The sequence below is a fragment of the Rattus norvegicus genome, chromosome 19 (genome assembly GCF_036323735.1).
Source record: "Rattus norvegicus strain BN/NHsdMcwi chromosome 19, GRCr8, whole genome shotgun sequence".
Lineage (NCBI taxonomy): Eukaryota > Metazoa > Chordata > Mammalia > Rodentia > Muridae > Rattus > Rattus norvegicus.
The window spans coordinates 10707354-10731564 of NC_086037.1; the positions used below are offsets into that span (position 1 = coordinate 10707354).

The window sequence follows — 24211 nt, forward strand, 5'->3', positions numbered from 1 at the left end:
TGAAGCACCAGTTTAATGATTAGGTTTATCAGAAAAAGCATTTTTAAACTTTTTTATTTTAATTTTTAATTCCTTAAGATTTTTATTTGGTATAAAATTATCTGACTCAGTTTTCTAACTAAAAATGAACAGATATTACTTGAGTAGGGTTCTTATACTTGACAATCAATACAGCCAAACTTCCATCACAAAAGTTTAGCCAATGAGGCTGGAGAGACAGCTTATCAACTGAGAGCACTGACTGCTCTTCCAGAGGACTTGAGGTTCAATTCCAGCACCCACATAAAGGCTGGCTCACAAGTGTCTTTAACCCCAGTCCTAGGAGATCCAATGCCCTCATCTTGCCCCAGTGGACCCTGTACACTTGAGGGACATGCAGCAAAACCAACCATAAAAATAAAACTGCAAACTAAAGTGAAGACAGTCTAGCCAAAGTCTGAGGAATTACTTATAAAGCCTTTACAGAGAGACTAGAGAAACTAAACAACGACCCCACTTTACAGCTCCAGATTTCTTGTAACAGGAATGGAGACTAGTGAGGGTGCACATCTCATGTTGCTAAGGTGTAATTAGAGTGATATTTGATATGAAAACCAGTCCCTGCAGCATCAAGTCTGACTTCCCTCAGGGAACTTCCTAATGAAGTATTATTTTGTTGACGAAGAGCAACCACGCTGCACGGCAGATGCAGAGACTCTGAAAAGGGCGCAACTCAGCTAGTACATTCAACCAAGCCTTCTCCTCTCAGGCCAGCAGGGTGACAGCCAGCACCTCGTCTCTGTTTAGAGTCTGTTGCGCACGCCTGACCGTCCCTGCTGGGATTCTGTAGTCTTTCACAAAGACAATGAATGGCGCTGGCCCTAATGATGAAGTGGACAACAGGGTACGAGTAACCACCAACAAATCTGTCAACAACCAACCCTGACTAGTGAGGGGATGGCAAGAAAGCCCAGGCACGAAGCACTGACTCGGGGGTTAACTGGGCAGAGCCAGGAAAGGTAAAGCCACAGGGGCCGTGCTAAGGTTTCTAAGTCATTCACTGCAGGAGTGAGTTAAAAAGCTGTAAGAAAACAAAGGAAGCTGAGGAGTGAATGCTGAATCCCATAAGGAAACCGGGATGATGACCTAAGTCGTCATGATGTAATCAGCACGTCACTACGTTAAATGATGGGAAGCAGAGAAATAAGAGAGATGCCAACAGTACCCCCTCACCACCCTTCCCACGTACTGTTTCATCAGTTACAGAACAGTCTGGTAGATAAGTGTTCTGACGACAGAATTAGCTCAGCTCCAGTCAGTTTAAAGTACTCCAGGTGTAACACACCCAATCTCAGAACTACATAGGACTGAGAAACAGGTGACTAGGGAAGGTAAAAGCTAGCCCCCACCAGACACACAGACACACAGACACAGAGACACATACACACACAGAGAGACACACAGACACAGAGAGAGAGAGAGAGAGAGAGAGAGAGAGAGAGAGAGACAGAGACAGAGACAGAGACAGAGACAGAGATAGAGAAAGAGAGAGCTGCCTTACCTCTGCTCAAGGTATCCCAAGGCCTGCTTGACAAAATCCATGCGCACTTCCACACTGCTTCGGCTCTTCAGGGCGTCAGTTGCCGGTGTCAGGACCACATCTGTCATTTGTTTTACCATGGCCCACATGTCAGAAATGCTCTGCACATAAAGAGGTTGTGTATGACAATGCTGTAAGAGTGGAGGCGTTACCTGGCTCTGACTGTGATGGCAGGCAGAATGAGGAAGGGTTGAAGGTTTATGTCTGAGATGCCCCTTGCTCAGTTCAGAAGATGGGCCTCTGCCTTGGCAATTGTAAGGCTCTGAGCATTGATGAGTATCGCTTCCCTGCTTGGAGCTGGCTTTCAGAGCAACTACCATGGTAGGCCTGGCAGAAGCACCTCAATGATTAAAGGTACATGAAAGTAAGAAGAGCTGAGTCTCAGTGGGTCACCCGTTAAGAGTGAGTGAATGCATTTCTAATTACCCAGAGCTCTAGGAATTTAAACACAAGGCCTTACAAGGTTATTTAAGTTTCTTAAGGCTTAAAATAAGAGGTTAACCTAAATAACAAGGTTTTGTCTTCCCAGAGGCTCTCTGGGCTGCCACCATAGCCCACTTTATCAGTGAATGCCACAACCTCCTATTCTCCCTCCCACTCCTCCTCATAAACGCTTCCAGGAAAGAGCCTTTTCTTTGTGTTCCTTCCCCAGAAACATGTTTTCTGGCCCCTTGGCAACACTCTAAAGATAGAACCAGAGAAAAGCACCGCAGTAGGGAGACGCTGGTTCTCATGGCTCCTCGCTCAGAGGTGAGCGCTGCACAATGAATACCAAGCAAACGTGACTAGTGAGTTCCCCACTTGTCTTCAGACCTGTTTGTATTGCCTTTTATTTTACTCCTGGGGAAAGCACCCTCTGAAAAACAAACCTGTGTACGGGTGCCTCTGTGCTGGCCTCCCTTCCTTCTGCCTTCCCTCCAGCACCTTCTAATGCACCCACCTCCACCCACCCACTGCTGCCCCTTCCAAAACGAGAAAGCTGGCCAGGGAATTAAGAGGGTGAGGATAATAAAAATCGGGGGAAGGGATTCAAAAAGAAAATGGGTTAAGTTCAAAGAGATGGCACAAACTATGCCCTCTGCCATCGGCTGTCCTTGAAGTGTGTGCTGGTACCTGAGAAGAGAAAATGGGTAAGCGGCCAAACAGAACTCAGGACCTCTTGCCACTGACTAATCCATCAGGGCCTTTTGAGGACATCTTTTTTAAAAGTCACCACAAAAAAAAAAAAAAAAAAAAAAAAAAAAAAACAACCCTCCCCAGCTCCGAAAAAAAGAACCAAAAAAAAAAAAAAACAAAAAACAAAAAACAAAAAACAAAAAACAAAAAAAACCCAAAATCCAAATTTATATAAAACACTGGAAAAAACAATGTCATGTCTTAGAACAGTCACTCTTAGAATACTGCAGTCAGTCAGTAAGGGGTTGAGCCCTCCTGAATACTGAATGTGGGTGTCTACCGAGGTTAGGTCTGGGCACTACCTTGTCATCCAGCTCTGCGACAGAGGCACACAGGTCCACCAGGTTGGGCTGTAGGTGTCCACTCACGATCTTCTCATTATAGATGTAGATCTGAAATAAGGAAACAGCATAGGCTACTTTCATTTCTTTTTAAGATCTGAAGTCATTCTGAAGCCAGCCAGTGGTCAATAGAGGCGTATGCCGTCCTTCCCTTCATCAGAGTGCCTCATCGTCCGCAAGGCCAGGGCTGCAGCTGTGGCCAGCACATTAAAGCTAACCACTAGCCCAGCCTTACGGAGCAAGACAGCGGAGGACAGAGAGGCCAGGAGCAAAATGGGAAGATGGCACACTACAGAAGCACAGCCAGGCTGTGGTAAAGCCAGTCGAGAGGACTGAATGGTCTCAGGGCCAGGGTTCATGGACTGCGGTAGGGTGCGGCTGCCCTCTGCTTTGCCAGGACAGTGTTTGCCACACAAACTAGGAGTTGGAACATTACTCCAGAAAGCACCTCTGGGCCCACACGGGAGTGCAAGGAAGGCTGAGTCCCACTGGCCGCCCTCTCACCCTCTCAGCACTGCCCCGACAGTGGGTAAAACAGCACAGAAGGGGGAAGGGATCTCTGTCTGCTCTTCAGGTGACATCTCTCAAGAAACAAACAAGCAAAACAACAGAAACAAACTATGAAGCCACAGCGATAGTTTAGTGTCATGTTTAAGGCGTAAGATGGTGCACCATTTTACTCTGGATCTGGCTTATAAAATATTAAAGTGAGGGTACATCATGACCCATGGAGCCTCGGCCTTGTCTACTGTAGATGGAGGGTGCTGATGTCATTTAGCTTCCAGGGCTGTCACACAGATTAACAGGTCCTGAGTACGTACTCACTCAATGAGTGCCCTAGGAGCCTCCCTTTGGAAGGCTGCGTCTACAGAGCACCTAAGCAGTCACTATCAGTGGGAGAGACCCACCTACTGGGTCCTGGTGCTGCAGAGGTTAACTCTTCAGAGGAAGAAGCTATCCTGTTTCTCCATGCGTTTGTAACTTTGTTGGGTCTGAGCTGGTGGTGGCCACAGCAACCAAGGGAATTAGCCAGGTGAAAGCTACAGGATGCTGATGTGGAGTGAGTAAGGAAAAGGAGGGCGAGTGATGGAAAAACTGGAGAAGGAACTGAAGTCTAGTGTGAAATATGGAGTGAAAAGAAGGGGATGTCATCTCTGGAGGACGAGGTGGGCCTCAGCTGCCTGGAGTGTGAAGCGGCAATGTTTGACAGAAGAGCCTTCAATCCTAAGTCTGCTACCCTCCTGTGCAGTGTACTCTTGGTTTTACTATCTCTTAACACGCATCTACATTTACACTAAGAAAGCACTTAGGATATTTATCTCCATGTGTTAATCAAGATTTCTGATATATGATACTTGATGTAGAACTCCATTAATAAAACTAGTTGCTGAAGAGAGTCCTCTATTGCAGAACACAAGGTCTAAGTTCCTCATAGGCCCTGCTCCTTTCGTAGTCGCCATCGCCAGGGTGGCAGGGGGGAGAAATATATTCTCTCAGAGTCCTGGCTAAATGACACAGGTCTGGACACTCTGTGGAGGAAAGCAGCAGTTACAATGAAACACGGGCTTGAGTTGCCATTCCTTTATTCCAAGAGTCAGCCCCAGGTAAGTCTTGCACACAGCTCCAAACAGACCTTGATCTTGATTGATGTGTGCTTACTGATGCAGGCTCATGATCAGCCACCAGGAACAGGACCCAGCAGGCACATCCTTAGTGCCACTGCAATGCTAAGTAGTGTCAGCACGGTGTGTTTATCAGACAGCCCTTTGAAAGTCCCATCAACTAGGGTAAAGGAGCTGACCATACCATTAGCCAGCCAAGTAAGCAATTCAGTTAATACAGAACCCCATTTGCTTCGTTCTCCAGGAAGCTATTGCCAGCAATGCCAAAAGAAACACCTGGTCAGTGGAAGGGCGAATTTCTATTACCTTGCACTGTCTGAGTCATGAGATTACCCCATTTAACAGACTGTAGAACAGCGGCTTTCATGTGAAATATTAACTAATCCCATGAGCGAGAAGCCCCCGTGCTTTCAGGTCTGACTCTGCTGTGAAGTCACGATTCCCCCGACTCTCTCCCGGATCACATCTTCCTAAGAGACATGCTCACCTGCCGGGCATAGGCCATCTCAATGCTATCCAGAGAGCTTCGGCCAGGAGGACTCACATCGCTGACGTAACTCGGCTGTAGGTAAAGACACAGCAGGATTAGTTAAGAACAATACTCGAGTGCAAAAAACACATCCATGTCTGTAACCTGAACAGGAAAAGCAAAGGAGAAGAGCACAAGGCTGTGCTACAAGGACACAGCTCCTCTAACAGCCCCAGGAAATATTTTCCAGTACTAAAAACCTAATTTTAAAAATTATGCATTTAAAGAGTACTTGATTGCAGCCTCTGGATTTCCATTTAAATGACTTTTGCTTAATGCTCCTGTTGTCAAAAGCACCTCTCCTTCAGCTGTCCTTGGCCAAGCCACTATTTTATCGCACCTAAAGTCAATTATCCATCAACAGGATGTGTGCACATAATTCCTGAATAGAAGTGGCTGGCAAATGTTCAGCCGAAATTCCACAGTCAGGGCTGCCTAAGAACTGGGAACATGGATGCCAGCACACTGTGTGGGAGAACGTTCCCTACACCTCCTACCTCCAACCAGGTCACTGGAAAAAATGTAGTCTATATATGAAGCCATACTGGCTATGACAAGACAGGACACAGTAAAAGAATGTGTAACAGGCCCAGGAAACCAGAGATCAGAAAAGCAACGAAGCCAGGCAAACAAGGCCGGAGAAGAAGAGGACTCACCAGGAGCCTGGAGGTATGTGAAGAGACAGCAGTAAGCAGTGTAAGACAGACAGACAGACAGACAGACAGACACACACACACACACACACACACACACACAAAGGGGGAGGGATGGGCTTCTCAGAGTAGAGAGCATTCAGAAAATAGCCATTCTGGGACAGGCATGTAGCAGAAGGGTTAGCACCCATGACTGTACAAAGTGTTTGCAGAGGTGTGTAAAACTTTCCCAAGGAGAGGGTTCCCTCTAGCACTCTAAGCAGAGGAGAAGGAACTGTAATAGCACTCGCACAGAACAAGTCTACGGTGAAAACTAAATCCAGTGACACACACAAGGAGAGAGATGAATTCCTACATAGAATGTTTTGCCTTCATGAACACAAAGAGAAATTAAACTGATTACTTTACAAAATTGTTATAAAAGCATGGTACTGTTTAATTAGAAAAATAACAACAAACAAACAAACAAACAAACACCAGGACCTGAACATTAGAGCTCTAAATGCAACCCATTGTGTATAGCCTAATATATAAAACAAGCAGAGGATGTGAGCCATTCCTATGAGGGAATTCACCACAAGAAAACCAACATGCCCTTTCCTATGTGGACCACCACCACCACCAAAACCAAAACCTCGATTGTCAGTAAAATATAGGGCAAAGCAAAACTGTAGAACCTCAGATACACAACGATATAGCTTATACAGTTGACGAGGAAACAATATGGCACAAACATATAATATCCATACATGGAAGTCCCTAACAGGGAACCAGAAGGACTGACAGAAATTGTCTAGGTGTCATAAGAGTGCACCATGTGAGGAAGCTTTTGTGGTACATCACTGCAGTAAACAAAGGGCCCGTTGAACAGAGTTTTAAACATCTTTTGCATAGAGCAGTGGAGCACTTTCTGCGCTTGGAATTCCACTCGAACCCCAACACATGAAACTAGGCTCATCCCTCAGCAACCTGACAGGGAGCGCAATACACAGCTTAGAAGCATCTAGTGTGAGGCTGTCAAATTCAAATGTCGGTCTACATTTACAAGTACATCATTCATTTAACACATGTCATACTTGCCACTCTATGCTAGAAAGAACAAAAATGCTGCCAAACCACGCCCATAACTGAATAAGATGTTGTGATTTGAGATGTTAAAATATGGGGACTGAATGACTGACACTTGAATACGGTATGAAGTGTCTCATCAAAATCAGTGGCTGCTCAGCAGTCACGAGTCCCACACAGAGCGGAGCGGCAGCTGTGTCATCCGTCATGAAGCCTCAGTTCCGCTTCCCTCGAAAGTCTGCTGCTGCTCAGTCACTCTCCAGACAATAGTGTGGGGATGCGCCAGTGACCATGGCCAGAATCCAACCCACCAAAGTTAAATCCCCCTTCAAACAAAAGTGTGTCTGGCGGGGGGGGGGGGGGGGGATACACATATGCACATCTGTATGCATGCATGAACATATGAACACATGTATACATACGTTGAAGCCTCCTCTTCCACTGCCCATGGCTCCCAGGGTTCATATTGAGGCCACCAGGTTTTCATGGCAAGCACTGTTACCCACTGAGCTATCTCACCAGCCCCAAAATACATTTTAAATGTCAGTTAAAATATATCTAGGAATTCCCACACTGCTCAACTCCATCTTGCCATGCAAGCCACAGACACTGGAGTCCTTCCTTACACTGACCAGATGTAAGAACTGGGCCACAAGAATCCACAGCAGGGCAAACAGCCTCGAGGGACGTATGTTAAGGCACATTATTTTTATCTAGACGAACAGGAAAAGTTAACAATCTTTCAATTCCTACCTTCCTAGCTGTATCTCTTTCTTCAATGGCATCCTAAGGATATTAATTTTCCAAGTAACTTTATGCTACTAAAACTTGCCAGGAATAGACATTAACAGTATCTTTGCTCTTCTGTTATTGAAAGTCTGGGGGGAACAACTGTTCTAGAGACTACCACATTTCAGTTCATTTCTGCCTTTAGAAAGTCTCCCGAAAGCCTCAGGCTCAGCTCTATATTAAATTATCCAAATTGGGATATTTTCCTTCAAACATAAGATGAACTCAAAATGATCTGAGATCTCCTCTCTGACAACTCTTTGATCCAACAATTGCTACCAATAAGATGCCCAAAAAAGAAGGCTGGCTATACTCACCAAGTCCTACTTCTTCAATTATTATTTTTCTACTTATATCAGATTTTTTCATTCTTAGCAGTACTTCATAAATCAAAAGAGAAAAAAAACATATTGAAACAACTGATCTTAGCAATGTGCAGCTTACCAAACGCTGAGTTTGCAACATTGCACAGGCGTGGAGCATGCACCCCACGCCAGACACTGGGCTGCAGCTTTATACCTGTTCCCAGGCCTTACAGCAGAAGAAAAGGTGTTTCACAAAGAGACATCCAGGCTCAGGTTTAATTCTGATACTTGTCATCTGTCCTTCAAACTGTGTGCTCTCCTCTACAGGATGAATGAAGTGGAGATAATATATCTTTCCATCATTTTGAAGGAAATTACATGGAAAGTGCCTGTGAAAATACAGGGCTCTACCTACTACAAGAATGGCCAAATTCTGAAAGATCACACACAAGTGTGGCAAAGACAGGAAACAGATGGATTTCTCACAGACTGACGGTGGAGGACATATAATGAAACCATTTAGGGGCATGTCTAGTAAAGTTAACTTTCCCAGGGTGTGGTGGTTCATGTCTTAATTCCAACCCCTTAAAGAAGCTAAGACAAGAGGATCATTGTGGGTTAAAGTCAGCTTAGACTACCCAGTGAGTTTTGGGCCAGCCTGGACTACAGAGTAAGACCCTATCTCAAAAAACCAAAAAAAGGGCTGGAGAGATGACTCAGCGGTTAAGAGCACTGACTGCTTTTCCAGAGGTTCTGAGTTCAAATCCCAGCAACCACATGGTGGCTCACAACCATCTGTAATGAAATCTGGTGCCTGCTTCTGGTGTCTGAAGACAACTACAGTGTACTTATATATTATAAATAAATCTTTAAAAAAAAAAAACAAAAGAACAACAAAAATAAACTGTGTATGGGGGGAATGGGGTACAAAGGAGAGGTGGGTGCTGGGAATTGAACCTGGGGCCTGTGCACGCTCAGTGCCCTCCAGTAACCCCGGCTCAGCTCCAAAGCTGAACACACATACCCAGTCACTCTCTCTGGTGTACCCCACAGAGATATAAATATATTTTCATCAAAAGATAAAGAAATTTATAAAATTTATTTTTATAAAGTTTATAAAAGCCAAGTATCCAAATGTCCATCAACACTAGAATGGGCAAACAAAACTAGTTACACTGTTCAGCCACAAAGTGAATTTCTTACCACTACAGTAATATCTATGAGTAGAGTATGATGCAAAAAAGTAGCTACAAAGAAGACGTTTTATGACTCCAGTTGTATAAAGTTCACAGAGGCAGGACCATGGGGGAATGGGGCAGAGGTCAGAGGTTACTGCTGAGATGCTGGGACTGTTTTAGTAACTGTTCATTTTTAATAATTTACTGAATTACATACTTCAGATTTTATGCTTTACTATATAATGTTATACTTTATAGAGAAAATTCAAAACAATAAAGGCAATGAAAACCATATGTAAGCTGAGAATCAGCCATTGTAAGCTCAGGTCTGTAACTCCAACACTACAAAGAATAAGGCAGAGATCTCATGAATGAAGTCCTGCTGTTCAACCCACAAGGATCCTCTTGTCTTAGCTTCTTTTTTTTTTTTTTTTTTTTTTTTTGATTCTTTTTTTTCGGAGCTGGGGACCGAACCCAGGGCCTTGCGCTTCCTAGGTAAGCGCTCTACCACTGAGCTAAATCCCCAGCCCCTTGTCTTAGCTTCTTTAAGAGGATGGTATTAAGACACGAACCACCACACCCTGGGAAAGTTAACTACTCGGGCTATATATTAAAACCCTAATTCTGTCTCCAAACAAAGAAACAAAAACTTCCCACAAGTTTTCAGAAAATGGTAATTCTCTGGATACATGGAAGAGACTTGTGTGTACCACCTGCCAACTTACACGGCAACATTGTTAACTCTGCCAAAAATCCCAATGGAGAACAGTACAGGCATGGGTAACTCTCTCCAAGGGCCTGGAGGTCATGGAATAAGAGCCTACTGAATAGACTGTCTATTTTTGAGAGAAGAGCAATCAAGGAAGAATATTTCATTTGTAGTTTATAATTACTTTCAAATCCCTGTACAGAGTACAACCTATTAACACCATTTTAAAAAAATGAAGTTTATGAAACCAGGAGTTGCTCTAATTATTGGCTCAGACTCCGGAAGAATTGAAGAACACTAGATTAGCCAAGGGTCTTGTGTATATTAGTTCTTCCTCCTCAAAGATGGCTTTCAGCTGAAGTCTTTGAGTCTAAGAAATATAGGACAGTGTCCTTAAGGAGCAATTTCCCAAAATAACCAGACACCAGTAGCTATTTACCTGGGCACTTGACTGAACAGAAAGACTGGTTCTTAAATCAACTTCAAGTCCACCAAATCCTTGACCCACACTTCAATACAGCCAAGACCTGAAGTTCTGGGCTTTGCAGCATGTTCTAACTCTGAGCCTGAGCGTCCTACCTCCATATAGGTAAGCGTGTAGAAACCTGCTAAGGGGCATGCACCTGTAAGCCAGTACCACAGGATAGGAAATTTGCAAACCCGAGGGTAGCTTTGGCTACATAGTAAAATCTTAAGTCCTCACCAAAAAGACTGAACACGAAGCACTGGTAATACTAATATCATCACTTCTAAAACCTTAAAAACTTTAAATAGCTATTTCTGAAAGTACTTTTAGATGCTTTTTCTTTTTTAACTTGACATAGGATCTCATGTATCCTAGGCCGGCTTTGATACTGAACTTGTAATCTTTCTCCTCTTGAGCTCTGGGAATTGACCAGGGCTTGCACACGTTGCTCTGAATGAGCTACCTCCTCAACTCTGAAATTCCTTTAGAAAGAACACAGGGCTTTAATTCTAGTACTCAGGAGACAGAAGCAGGCAGATCTCTGTGAGTTCAAGGCCAGCCTGGTTTACAAAGCAGGTTCCAGGACAGCCAGGGATACACAGAGAAAACCTATCTTGAGAAAAATAGGAGAGGGGACAATTGGGGAAGGGAGAGGAGGAGGAGAGAAAAAGGAAGAGGAAGAGGAGGAGACGGGTCTGTTAGACCTAAAAATAGCCCCCGAAATTCCTTGCAGGAAGGACCTCCAACATGCAGTGAGACAGAAGAAAGGGAGCACACAAACACTTTACACAGACACGCACACACACTCAGCCGTGTGCACCTGTGTAAAGCAATGTGAGATCTGTGTGTGAGGGGAAGTGATGGCCTGCAGACTACAAAGCGGGACAGAATGGAGTACCGGGTGTTTTAAGTTTTGAACCATGGCCCTACACTTTATTTGTTTAATTAAATCTTTCAAAGAGAAGAACAATCTCAATTAGTACAACTGCCAATTAGACAAGCAGACAAGCACTAGGGCTTCGTATTTCTACTGATGGTGACGGCCTGATTGAACCTACCTCACTTTCTTGGGTGAAGTCAAGGGCATCCTCCCCTGATGCCAGCAGCGTATGCAGAATTCTTTGTTTCACCTGTTCCCACTCGACCAGCATTGACTCTCGATGATACTCCTCAGCCATGCCAAAGGTCTGCCAGACAGAAGAGAGCGGGCCTGATGATTCTGGTTTCCTTTAAAACAATGCAGAACTGCAAAATCGGAGCTCCATTCACTGACCAGTTCCAGAAGCAGACCCAAACCATCTACTTAAAAATTTATCATTTAAAAATTTGTTAGCAATGGTTTATAATACACTATTCACTGATGTGAAGACATTTTTAAAAACTCATTAAATTGTGAGAAAATTTATATAAAATATACCATTTAAAGTTATTTTATTTTTATGTAATAGCTGTTTTACCTGCATGGATGTCTGCACATCACATGCATATCTGGTGCCCAGGGAGGCCAGAGGGGGATATCAGATCCTTGAGACTGGAGTTACAAATGATTATGAGTCAGTCACCATGCTGGAGACTGGGAACTGAACCCACATCTTCTGGAGTAGCCAGTGCTTTAACCTGCTGAGCCGTTTCTCCAAGCCAAGTTTTCCAGTTTTAAGTGGACAGCCACCACCTTCCATGCTTATAATGCTGACACAAAACTAAATTAGTTATTCACTCACTAATAACAGGCCGTTCCTTTCTCTACCCAGACCCTGGCAACCATTATCCAGTTCTCTCTCTCCGAATGGGATTACTCCCGTCATCTCTCAGAAATGGAACCATACACTCTATCTTCTTACGACTGGCTTACTTTATCTAGCAGTCCCATCATGTTGAAGCATGTGCCAAAATGTCCTTCCGTTTGTATACAACGCTGCTAAGAACATGGCTATGCAATATCTTTCCAAGTCCCAGCTTTCAAGTCTGGGGATATACTCAGATGCAGAGTCGCTGCCATCGTCTTGGTCAATCTGGATTTCCTGCGACTACCATGTTTCCATCAAGGATGCAGCACTTCAGAATCCCTCTGACACTGAGTCAGGGTTTCCATTTTCTACCCCCTCACCGACACTTGCTCTCTGCTGCTGCTGCTGCTGCTGTTGCTAATAAAAAGTGTCAGATAGTCGTCCACTGTCATTTTGATTTGTGCCTTCCTAATGATTAGTGAGGATGAGCATCTCTCCCTCTGCTTAGTAAGACAGACATCGTTACTAGCTCTTGAATTAGGCTATTAAAAGCCACAGTAGTACCTTTTCCTTGTAAGATATAAAACAATGATGGATCCTTTGTATCTTAAGAGTTAACACACACTAAAGGGTGGAGGGCTCTTCCAGTGATTTTATTTATTTATGTTTTTTAAAGCACTAATATTTCTTGTAACAGGAAGAAAGCACTTTTTTAAAAAAGCCTTCTGGGATTGATTTCCCATCATCCTACTCAGGTGACTACACTATTGTTAACTGGCAGAGACAAGACAGGAAGATACCAGAACAAAGGCACTGGGGATCGGGGAGGGGAAGAAGGTGGAAGGGAGAAAATCAAGAAGTAAAGGATGAAAGGAAGTCAGAACTAGCACAGTTTATAGCTCCACTGAACCGAGGCTGCTCTCGGCCTGTAACTTCGCACTTGGTGGGTCAGGGTTCCTAGATTAATCCCACTTTTCAGATGGCTACCTCACCTGCAGTGAGATCGCCATGTAATCAGGCAGCACTGAGAACATATTAGTAATGCCTGCTTCATTCTGGGCCATGCAGATAATTTATACTGATAATAGTTATGTATACAAACTGTAGGGAACTATTAGAGAAATGAACAAAACTTAAACCAGACAGCATGGGTGTCAGGTATAGAGGTAGGACAGCCAGTTAGCCAGGGTTGGAACACAGAAAACCTTTGTCTCTTGTTAATATGTATAAACATAAACACTAAGGCTGTGCATTTGTGACAGATCAGAAAGGTGGAGCTGAAAGAGGTGATTTCCTGGATGTGACTCCCAATGTGTACACAAGGACACCACACTTTTTCTAATGTTCTTCTTAGTGGAAGCTGCTGCCTCTTTAACCTTGAGCCTCTCCCCACAGTTTTGTTCATTCTCTCCCACGTCTTCAGAGTACATTGTAGAAAGGGTATAAAACGTGCTGCCCTTCTTTCTAGTCATTGTGTGTGTATGTGTGTATTTTTTTTTTCCAGGAGCTGAGGACCGAACCCAGGGCCTTGCACTTGCTAGGCAAGCGCTCTACCACTGAGCTAAATCCCCAACCCCGCATGTGTTATTGTATCCCTTGTTCCTTTAGCCTACATTGTAATATGGTTCAAAGCTCAGTGCATTTGTAGAAAGTACTTGATTTCTCCCTTCCACCCCTCTTCCCCTCCCTGGTCCCCAGTGCCTTTGTTCTGGTATCTTCCTGTCTTGTCTCTGCCAGTTGACAATAATCTAGTCACTCGAGTAGGATGGTGGGTCAAAGCAACCACAGTGGAAATTAACTACCCCATCCCCACGCCACTCCATTTACTAAGCTCTCCTGGCACTTCTAGAAATACCAAACAACTTTGATGAGTGGAAGATTTGGGGGCTCAAGTGCTCACACGTCCCTAGGAAGTATGCCAAGTTACTCATTTACAAACAACCAGGAACCTAAACACTGTCATTCTATTTATTGTTGGTATGATAAAAACAATGACCCAACATTAAGATTCTCTTGTCTTACCATATCGCCCCCAGCTTATCTTAGAGACTGTGGAATGTCTAACTTGCGGCCTGCTCGGATGAGGAGCACCCATTGCCCAGCTGCGGCCTGCTGGAGTTACAGTGGAGTCTGCAGTACTGAGCTAGAGACACAAAAAGTAATGGCGACTAAAGAGGAGCTACGCAGAAGAGAAGCTAGAGAACAGGGTCTGAGGCAAGGTAGGAACGGGACACTGAAAGAGTAAGGAGCCACTGAAAGGAAATGTAGAGACCTAAAAACCAAAAGGAGGGCAAAAGCAACCACAGAAAAAGGGACAAAGGAAAGCTGAGTCACCCTTATGTTATTGTTGTGTGAGGAGAGCATTACCTGTGGAAAGCATTACCAGTTAAGAAAAGAAGGCAGGGAGCAAACTAGGCAACTGAATTAAGACCTCGTCGGGAGCTCCTGCACTCCACTTGACCAAAATGAAGAAAGCAAACTGCTTTGGCTTCACATCCTATCATTACTGAGCTGCTGCGGCTTTTAGAAACATTCGTATGTTCTGAGAGTGTCGTTTTGTCTCTGCTGGGATGCACTAAATGGGAAAAGCAAAGATCCATTTGTGGTTTTCTAGCCTGTTTTCCTGGCATTTCAGCAGGACATTGGCAAGTCATTCAGACATGAAATTGTAGCTGAAATGCCAGGAAGCTGCTGATTTTTTAATTATTTTTTATTGAAAATTATTTTTGCTCAGCAGCAACCTTCCAATGTCCAGCCAAGTGAGAGGTATCCCCTCAGGCTAGCTCCCAACACTGGAATGTCTTCCTCATAAACACATATGCACACATTTTGTGCTATGGCATGTCACCTAAATGTTTTGGCTGGCTGCACATTTAGTCTCAGTATGGCACAATATTTAGAGACTGCCAATTTCAGAAACACATTCTACCGGGTAAATGTATTAATAAGGTTTGGAGGCACTCAAGAATCCTAATTTAATTTCATTGGTCTTTTATAACAGGACAATTTTGGTGAGAAATTCAAGAGTATGAACAACAACAACAACAAAATCCTTTCTAAACATCTTCAAATCTAAACCAAATGAATTTCTCTATCTCCAGGCCTAAGTACTGTTGCCAACAATGTAATGAATGAAACTGGAATTTCTCTACTGGTCACGTAACGCCTTTGGAACATTTCTCACACACTCGAGAGGGCAGCCATGCCTGCTCTCAGTCTTATTGAGGACTTTACCCTGTAGACTAAACTGACAGAGCGCACCAAGCAGGGGCACGTCTCACTTTATTACTTGCAGATTTCACAATAATACATAAACACATTTCACCTGACAGTCAAGCTAAGGAAACACTGCAACAGAAACAGCCTTCCGTCCTCCAATTCCTTTGCAGAGAGACACAGCAGACAGACTGGCAGGTGCTTCTGGGAGAAGGCGTCGTCTCAGAGCCAGGGCTAGCTTGACAGCTAACCACCTCTCTCTCTTCCCCAACCTCTCAGAAGCCTCAAAACTCTCTGAACTGGGATGTTACGGAAAGGCTTCAGTCCTTATCAGAAGCAAGAGGAGCTGACTCAAGTTAATGAAGGAGATGACCCTAAGAGCATCATGAAGGAACACGTCTGTAAAATACGCACATTTATCCGACATGGGATGCTATCCTGCTGTGCCTTGGGGATCTCACCTAACAATCATATTCTCTCCCAGGATGAAATCATCCAGGAACACCTGGGTAAAACTATCTGCTCTGACATTTTCCGGTTGAGAGCATTTACAGAGGCGGGGACAGGCTAGAATGTACAATGGCTTGCTGCCAATCCGGAAACCCCCACCCCCACCCCCGGGTCTGAACTCTGAACCCACATGGTAAAAGGAAATAACCCACCCACAAAAGTTGTCCTCTGGTTCCACACGCCCCACACTAGGAATAAAAGGCAGCATAAAGCAAAGTTTTAATTTTAAAAAAGCGTCGCCATCATGCAGTAAGATGAGGAAGCAGAACAGGCCGGACTTGCGCTCCACTGGTGAACACGTCACTCATGCGTCTCCCGTGGGCTGTTTCTTACCCTCTTCCGGGACTCTTCGATAGCAGACAGCAAGGCATTATCTTTCTCATTCTTCAGGAAGCCCTAGAAAATGAAGTAAAGCCACATAACCAAGGTTACTTTCAAATAGCAGGAAGTGACTGCTGAGCAGAGACAACCCCAGGAGCCTGGCAAAGCAGTGCATGTCTTCACCTTCTGGCACCGAGGTAGAGACAGGAGTATCAGGAGCTCAAGGCCATTTTCAGTAACACAGGAAGTATGCCGGCCAGACTGGGATACTGGGACTTCATGTACTCTCTGTTCTCACTGCCCCTGCCAAAGCCTAGTGGCAGGACATTAGCCAAACTCTAAATGTCAGCTGACTTACGTATAACAAGGAGATAACGTAATGAAGCTCTTGGACCCAAGGCTCAATACACAGCCCTATCATTAATACGGACTGCCTGATATGTGGGAGACACTAAGGAAAGGGAGCTCAGGATGACCTCCTTGTTCTTGTCCACTGTCTCTATTTGCCTGAGGTCAGTTGAGAGAGGACACAAGAGACTGTGACAATAGCCGCAGATACACACAGGCAGACACCAGGTCAACACCCTGTCTTTTATACATAGGTAAAGCTTCTTTTCCACAGCCTGGGGCTGAGGGGCCGAAGTAGAAACAAGGACAGCTACAGTTAGTATTATAGATTCAAGTATGGAGACCAAAGTTTTGGATGTAATATGAAAGACTCCAAGGTATGCCGCACCCCAGATCCACCTACATTCTGAACAGCACAGTTGGCAAGCACACTATTCATACATTTATACATTTCAATGACCTGCTTTCTTTATAATTTTTTAAAAGAATTTTGGGAATATAATAGAAAGAATTAAGCAATGGCTTTTAAATGGCAAGCTCACTGAAGCTGCCCTGATGATTTCCCACAGATATGGTTGGTTTGAATACTTGCATTTTAACAAGCGTAGCTTCACTGCACTCTGTCAAACAGCCTAGTTCTTACACTGCTGGCTAACAAATTGTGGGTGGAAGGCAATACAGGAATATAGTTTGGATAAGATATTAATAATAACCTTAGAGTTCCAAGATTCCTTATGCACTGGCCCACACTGCTCTCACACTCCAAACCACACGATGCACTGAGGTAGGCAGCCAGCAGCCAGCCAACAGTCGTCTCAGAAAGACGGCTCTAGAGCAGCTCTCAGGATTCAATGCAGACTTCCATCTACACTGATAACAGGGCCATGAGGTGAGGGTTACGGAGGGGTTTCAGTCCCTCTTTAATAATGGTCCCCGCATGTAGGAAAGGGAGACAAATTATGTGATTATAAAATATGCATATATTGCCCTTGATGAAAGAAGTCAAACTTTTATTATGAATTCTCTATTTTTGAGACAGGGTCTCAACTGTATAGCATCCAACTCATATCTTTCTTATGAGGACTTCAATGGCTAAGGCTGTATTAAAGGCTTACAGTGTCTCCAGTTACGAGCAAAACTATGCATCATGCTGTGAACTGATACTGCTCAACAATGGCAGGCAGGGACCATGCGCTGCTGCTTCAGGCAGCCGTGTGAACAATGGTAGGAGCGAGAGGAGAAGCCACTGCTTGCTAAGGCCTAGTTTAATTTTCCTGTTATGGCTGATGCAGAGGGCAGTATGCTGGTTAAGTCTGATAGTCTATCTTCTCTTCTATGCTTCCCCGATCTGCCCAAGTCAAATGATCAGCACTTTAATTTCTTTAACCACGCTTACATTCATGCATTTCACATACATGCATACTTGCATGAAAGCAGTGGTCAGACACATTGGTTCAAAAGCGAAATTCTTGTAAATGGGGCTCTTAATTGAATTTAAAATTTAAAATTTTCTCTCTCTCTCTCTCTCTCTCTCTCTCTCTCTCACACACACACACACACACACACACACACACACACACACACACACACATACACACACACACACACACAGAGTCATAAAAACAAACATTACCAACAAGAAAAAAAGGCCATATATTTGAAGAAAATTGGGGTGGGGTTTACATGGGAGGGACTGGAAGGAGGAAAGGGAAGGGGGTAAATGATGTAATTATATTATAATTTCCAAAAATAAAAGATTATCATAGAAAAGGGAAAATAACAAACGATTAGGGTCAGATTAAGCTCCTTGCCTTTTAAAAACTGTTTTTAAAAATGACAACATATTAAACGACAACATATTAAACGAAGCATTTGTACATGAGACTTGGATTTCAGATCCTTTCCCAGATAGCACAGTATTTGCGTGTGCCCTGTGCACAGTTTAAGCCATAGATAACTAATGCAATGTGAATGCCGAGTTAAGAGCTTAAATACCATATTATTTAGGCAATGATGACAAGAAAATCTGCATCTACTTAATACCCCTCCACCAGATCTTGCCATTTCTCTCTCCAAGGCTGCCTTAAATGTCCAATTCTCTCTCCAAGCCTCCCAAGCACCGGTGTTACAGGTCAGTGCCACCACACTGTGCAGGTTAGACAGTGTTTATTCTAGAATGTTTATGTTTGGGTATATACAGGGACAATTACATTTATTCTGATCTTTGATATTTATCTGTTATTTCTTTCTACAAGGAAACATTAGAATAGACTATACATATTATATTTTTTAAAACTATACATTAGCAGCCGATCTTTAAAAAAGAATTAGCAGGTACACAGTAGTGATGGGCTCTTGTGCCATCTAGTGGTGATTAATGTCTTCTAAAGAACACACCCTTGGGGGAAAAAACGAATGAAGATATTTTAAAGACACCATCTCTCTCTCCCATTGACTATCAAACTATAGAGACCACCCAAGAAATTCTAATTTCCCCAAGTATCTCATGATGGGAGGAAAAGGGCTGAAACTAGTGCCAGACAGAGGGGCAACCTGTCCCCAAGACAGACACTTAACACAGGTCTGACAACTCCTCAGACCACCCTGCAGGACAGACTGGAGTCCAGATGAGACAGGGAGGAACACAATCAGACCAGCAGGCTTGGCTAGGCAGACTTCTTGCTCTGTGTTAACTTAAACCTCATGTCAGGACATGAAGATGGATTTGGAGGGACTGGGGGCCACTTTGTTCCTCTCCCAGTACGGTCATATTAAATAAATCTTCTTCTGTTCTTCACCACCACCACCACTACCACTTACCCACCCCAGACAGGGTTTCTCTGTGTAGCCCTCTCGTCCTGTAACTTTCACTGTAGACCAGGCTGGCCTTAAACTCAGAGACCCACCTGACTCTGCTTCCAAATGCTGGCTCTGTTCGTCCGTCTTACTTCTCTCTTTCGCTCTCTATAGAGCATGAGTAGCCCTAACTAGCTTTATAAAGGATGAGTCTTCACAACTCTGGAACAGTAACACTAGGCTGGAATAAAATCGCTGAACTAAAAATGGGAGCAATAATGTATTTTACCATATAAAACAATGAAAGCAAAATTAAACATCGAAATGGGTAAAAGATTCCTGTCTTCTCCTCCCCTTCCTTCTGACAGCCTGGACAGGGCCAGCTGTGGTGGCTCACCACTGTAATCTCAGCACTTAGGAGTAATGCTGCAAGTTCAAGGCCAACCTAAGCCTCAGCGTAATACCTTGTCTCAAAACACCAAAACCTAAAGCATAACAAGATAAACTGAACAGTTGGACAGAACACAGTCTGTCTCCACCCTAGCTTCTAAGCCTCTTCCTTGACTTGCTGTGGCTAGTTATGTTTTAAGTTTAAATTACTGGGCTGGAGAGATGACTCAGCGGTTAGAGCACTGACTGCTCTTCCAGAAGTCCTGAGTTCAATTCCCAGCAACCACATGGTGGCTCACAACCATCTGTAATGAGATCCGATGCCCTCTTCTGGTGTGTCTGAAGACAGCTACAGTGTACTCATATATAATAAATAAATCTTTTAAAAAAAAGTTTAAATTACTGTGCTCAGAGATCTTCTAAACAGAAATGCCTCTAACCTGCCAGCCCCACTTGCCCAAGAGCAGAAAACTCCCTGGAACGCCGGGGGCTATTGTTAATGTAAGAGAAGAATTGGGTTTCTGCTTCTGTGAACAACCTTGGTTGTCCCAACTGTACACGATGTGTTTGATCACACATAGGCAGGCATTATGTATGTCAGGATGTATGTGTGCCTTTGATTGGACGAATGTGGTTAGAATATAGTTCCTGCTTAATGTAATTCAGTGCCATACCATGGGAATCCAGAATCCGTCATTCTGGCCAGTATTGAATAAAGCTAGCTTCAAATTTGGCTCAAAAATTGCGGTAGTGGTCTTATTCTTACTATTGGATCAATAGACTTTGTCTATGTGCTGCTTTTCTTTCTTTCTTTTTTTTTTTAAGATTTATTGTTTATGTATATGAATACCCTGTAACTGTCTTCAGACACACCAGAAGAGGGCATCAGATCCCATTACAGATGGTTGCGAGCCACCATGTGGTTGCTGGGAATTGAACTCAAAGCTCTGGAAGAGCAGTCAGTGCTCTAACCACTGAGCCATCTCTCCAGCCTGCTTCTTTTCTTTTGGGTTTCTGAGCCTCTTCTTAAAACTATAAAGCCTATCCTCATCCTGGAGAGGCATTTTTATCATTTACCAAAAAGTGGGTTCTCCGGAAAACAAGTTAGGGTACAAAGGTAGGCTGAGCTGGGTCTCCACAACTAAAAGGTCTCTGCGCATGGCTCCCCTTGTCCTCGGAGATGCCTGCAGGCCTTTGGAGTTAATATGTCTATACCCAACTTTCCTATTTGCTCCTCCCTTCCAGAGCCCTGGATTAGACACTTCATGGACTCTTGGAATGGGTTTTGGTTTCCGGCTTTCAGGAACACTCAATAGCTCCCATTCAGGAAGGAATGAGGCAACTCAACAACATCTAGGGTCAATCCTTTAACAATAAAGAAGCACAGACATCACAAGTCTAAAAGATCCATAGCATACACACGCACACACGTACAAACACACACACACACACAAACTTATAGTATATATATATATAATATATACATATTTAAAGTATGTATATATACATACTATACATTTATATGTATATGTACACACAGACACACACGCATACACACAGGCCTGAGTATTTACATGTATGTGATAACACATGCATGCCTGGTGTTACAGCCACCATATGGGTCTTCTGCAAGAGCAGCAAGTGTTCTTAACCGCTGAGCCATCTCTCCAGTGCATCTTTGCTAGAATAACCCAGACCAAAGCTTCCAGATCCCATCCACTTTCGTAGCGATACAATAGTATTTAGGGATCCGATGGTCAAAGTGGCTCCTAAATCACTGTAGGCCGGAAGATGAGCCTTATTTAACTTAATACAGACTCTGGTACTCAGAGTACTCCAGAGAAGCAGCATAGGCAAGAACACTGCCTTGCCTAACGCACACATGTTCTTAGTTCATCTGCTTCTAACAGTGAGGAACCAGTTCAGCAGGCACGTGCTCTTTCTCTTTCAAATCCTGAGGACCTGAGTTCAGAGTCTTAGAACTCATATAGACACTACATATGTGCTCACACACACGTGCACATAACATAATCACTTAAAAAAGAATCTCTAATGAGAAAATTTTCCATGTTCAGTTTAGTCAGAAAAGAAAAGCCATTAAAAAAACAGGATTTATACTGCTTCTTTTACAGGTCTCTGCTCCCACCTACAAGTAAGCTTGACTTGAACATATAAAGTTCCTCACTGCTGTAATGCAGGCACACACACAATTAGAAGCTGCTGCACAAAGGAAAAGCCATGTTTTATATGGTTCTCACAACACAAAACACTATTTATTCTCTCTTTCCTCCAACAGACCAACCAGCAATCCATGCTGTCAAATGGAGAGTGAGGCTGGATGGTGGACATTTACCAAAAGGCATCTGACACGATGTAAAACCCACAGTGGACACCATGGAACCTTTGTGCTGCCTCCCACGTCATATATATGATAGATACAAATTAACAGGAAATCTGTAAGAACCAACACTCAAAATACTTAAGTTTAAAATTTTACATTTACTTATTTGGGCCAGGGATCATGGCACACATGGAGGTCAGAGACAACCTGTGGGAGTTGGTTCTCTCCTTCAATCACATGGCCTCCAGAGATTGAGCTCAACTCAGTAGACTTGGCAGCAAATGCTTTTATTCGCTGAGTCATCTAGCCAGCCCCAAATCAAAATATTAACACTATGACTGAATGAAGTACCAAGACACAAACAAAAGGTGGATAAGCAAGAAGGGGCTAGGTGGGCATGGTGACACACACCTTTAACCCCAGCACTTGGGAGGCAGCGGCAGGTGGACCTCTGTCATCTGAGGCCAGCCTGGTCTACAGAGAGAAGTCAAAGACAGCCAGGGCCATATACTGAACCTTGTCTTTTGGAAGGTGGGGACAAAGGAGGTGGATAAATAAACAGGGTAACTCTTACTCCGAGATGAAACAGAACACAGTGAGCTGGGCCTCTGGAATGCTGTGGACATGCTTCTTCATTACCCTGTCTGTGGCGTCTGGTGATGCCCCTCCCACACCCTCCTAAGGAATCACTCAAGTGCAAATGATGAACTCAAAGAGCAGATAGTTTTACATTTGGGTAAGAGGATTTACTAATGTCTTAAAGTACTTTGTGTTATTTTATCAGGTAGAGATTACTGTGATAAGGGAATATAGAATGAGGCTGGATCTCCACTAAGGTTCAGGCTTTATTCTCCAACTCAGATTTAAAGTCCCACTGCTTGTTTTCTTAAATCATCTGTTGATAGATTGCATATGTTCCCCATAAGAAAGTCATGTCAGACAGACTAGAATGACGTCACTAGCCTGATGCTGGTGTGAGTCTGTGCTGAGCCTCACAGCCCTTTCAGCAGGCGGCAGCAGGTGCTTGTTCAGACAGGTCTGGAGACAGAGGTGGCAGCCCCTGGCAATGTGACACGGTGCTGTACAAGTCATGATGACTGTCTCATTTTGTATTTTGGACAAAATGGACTTCAAGTGTTAGGCTATAAGGAAGGTCATAAAATTGCATGCTGGATCTGGATGCTTTAAAGCAGATCAGATTATTATTAAAACTGGTTTACGGGGCAGTCTTCTAGTTCTCCCCCAGGAGGAAGAGAATGCAGTGTCCACGAGGAGATGCTAATAAATGCCAGCATGGGTGGTATGTCCTCCCAGACCAACAAAGGGCACGTGGGCAACATTTTGACCTTAGGGCGCTGACACACCTGGTCTCCTCAAAATCATGTCAGTATTAGTCCATCTGCACCACTGCCTTCTAAGAAAGCATGGGCCTTAAAGAGGGGCACTACTGTAAGCCCACTTATGCTTCATGCATATTTCCTCCTTACATGTTCCCCACCCCACAAACAGGCAAAACCCTAGAACAAAAGCCCAACTTCTAAGACTTCAGAGTCAGCTAAAGCTGTGGACAAGCAGCAGCAAGGTCAGGTGGTGAGGGCTGCAGAGATGTGTAAACACCGTCCTGTCAACATAACGTGGGCACAAAAACGCTGGATGCCTCTTCCTGGCTCTGCACCGAGGCATCGCACTGCGGCTGATTAGTACAGGGAGTTGCTAACTTGAGGAAGACCGTGTTAGAGGCTGCGTTCCACTGAGGCTGCTTATATCCTATGCTGCTACCGATAAGCCTCTTCTGCCCCTTGTAAGGGCAGAGGGGCATTCTTATTACCTGCCTTATTACACCAGCCATTTCTAGATATTCAAGAATGATAAACAAGTCACACATCATAGTTATTGGGAGGCTCGATACAGAGGGTACAAGTATTGATCACATCATATAAATGAGTGATTCCTTTGACATTGGTGACAAAGGAAAAAAAATGTTTTTCTACACATTCTGCTTTCTTCCACATCCCAAAGAGCTCTGCTGCCCTTAAGGCCTGCATAAAGCACTGCTTTTTCACAGGAGGACTGGAGAGGGGACAACTCAGTCAGCACTGCTGTCACAGCACACCTTAAAACTATGTCCACGCCTACACCCAGTGAGA

At 43.9% G+C, this 24211-nt stretch overlaps 1 protein-coding gene across 3 annotated transcripts in view; it reads right to left on the reverse strand.

Annotated features, from left to right (window-relative positions):
- Nup93 (nucleoporin 93) overlaps positions 1–24211 on the reverse strand; it is a 103784-nt gene that overhangs the window by 17200 nt on the left and 62373 nt on the right. For all 3 annotated transcript variants that reach the window (NM_001011925.1, XM_063277858.1, XM_008772282.4), the window contains 5 exons: positions 16202–16264; positions 11474–11602; positions 5206–5280; positions 3058–3147; positions 1541–1680 (listed from right to left, as the gene is read on the reverse strand). In NM_001011925.1, the coding sequence (NP_001011925.1) occupies positions 1541–1680; positions 3058–3147; positions 5206–5280; positions 11474–11602; positions 16202–16264 (497 nt within the window). The remainder of the gene's footprint in view (positions 1–1540; positions 1681–3057; positions 3148–5205; positions 5281–11473; positions 11603–16201; positions 16265–24211) is intronic.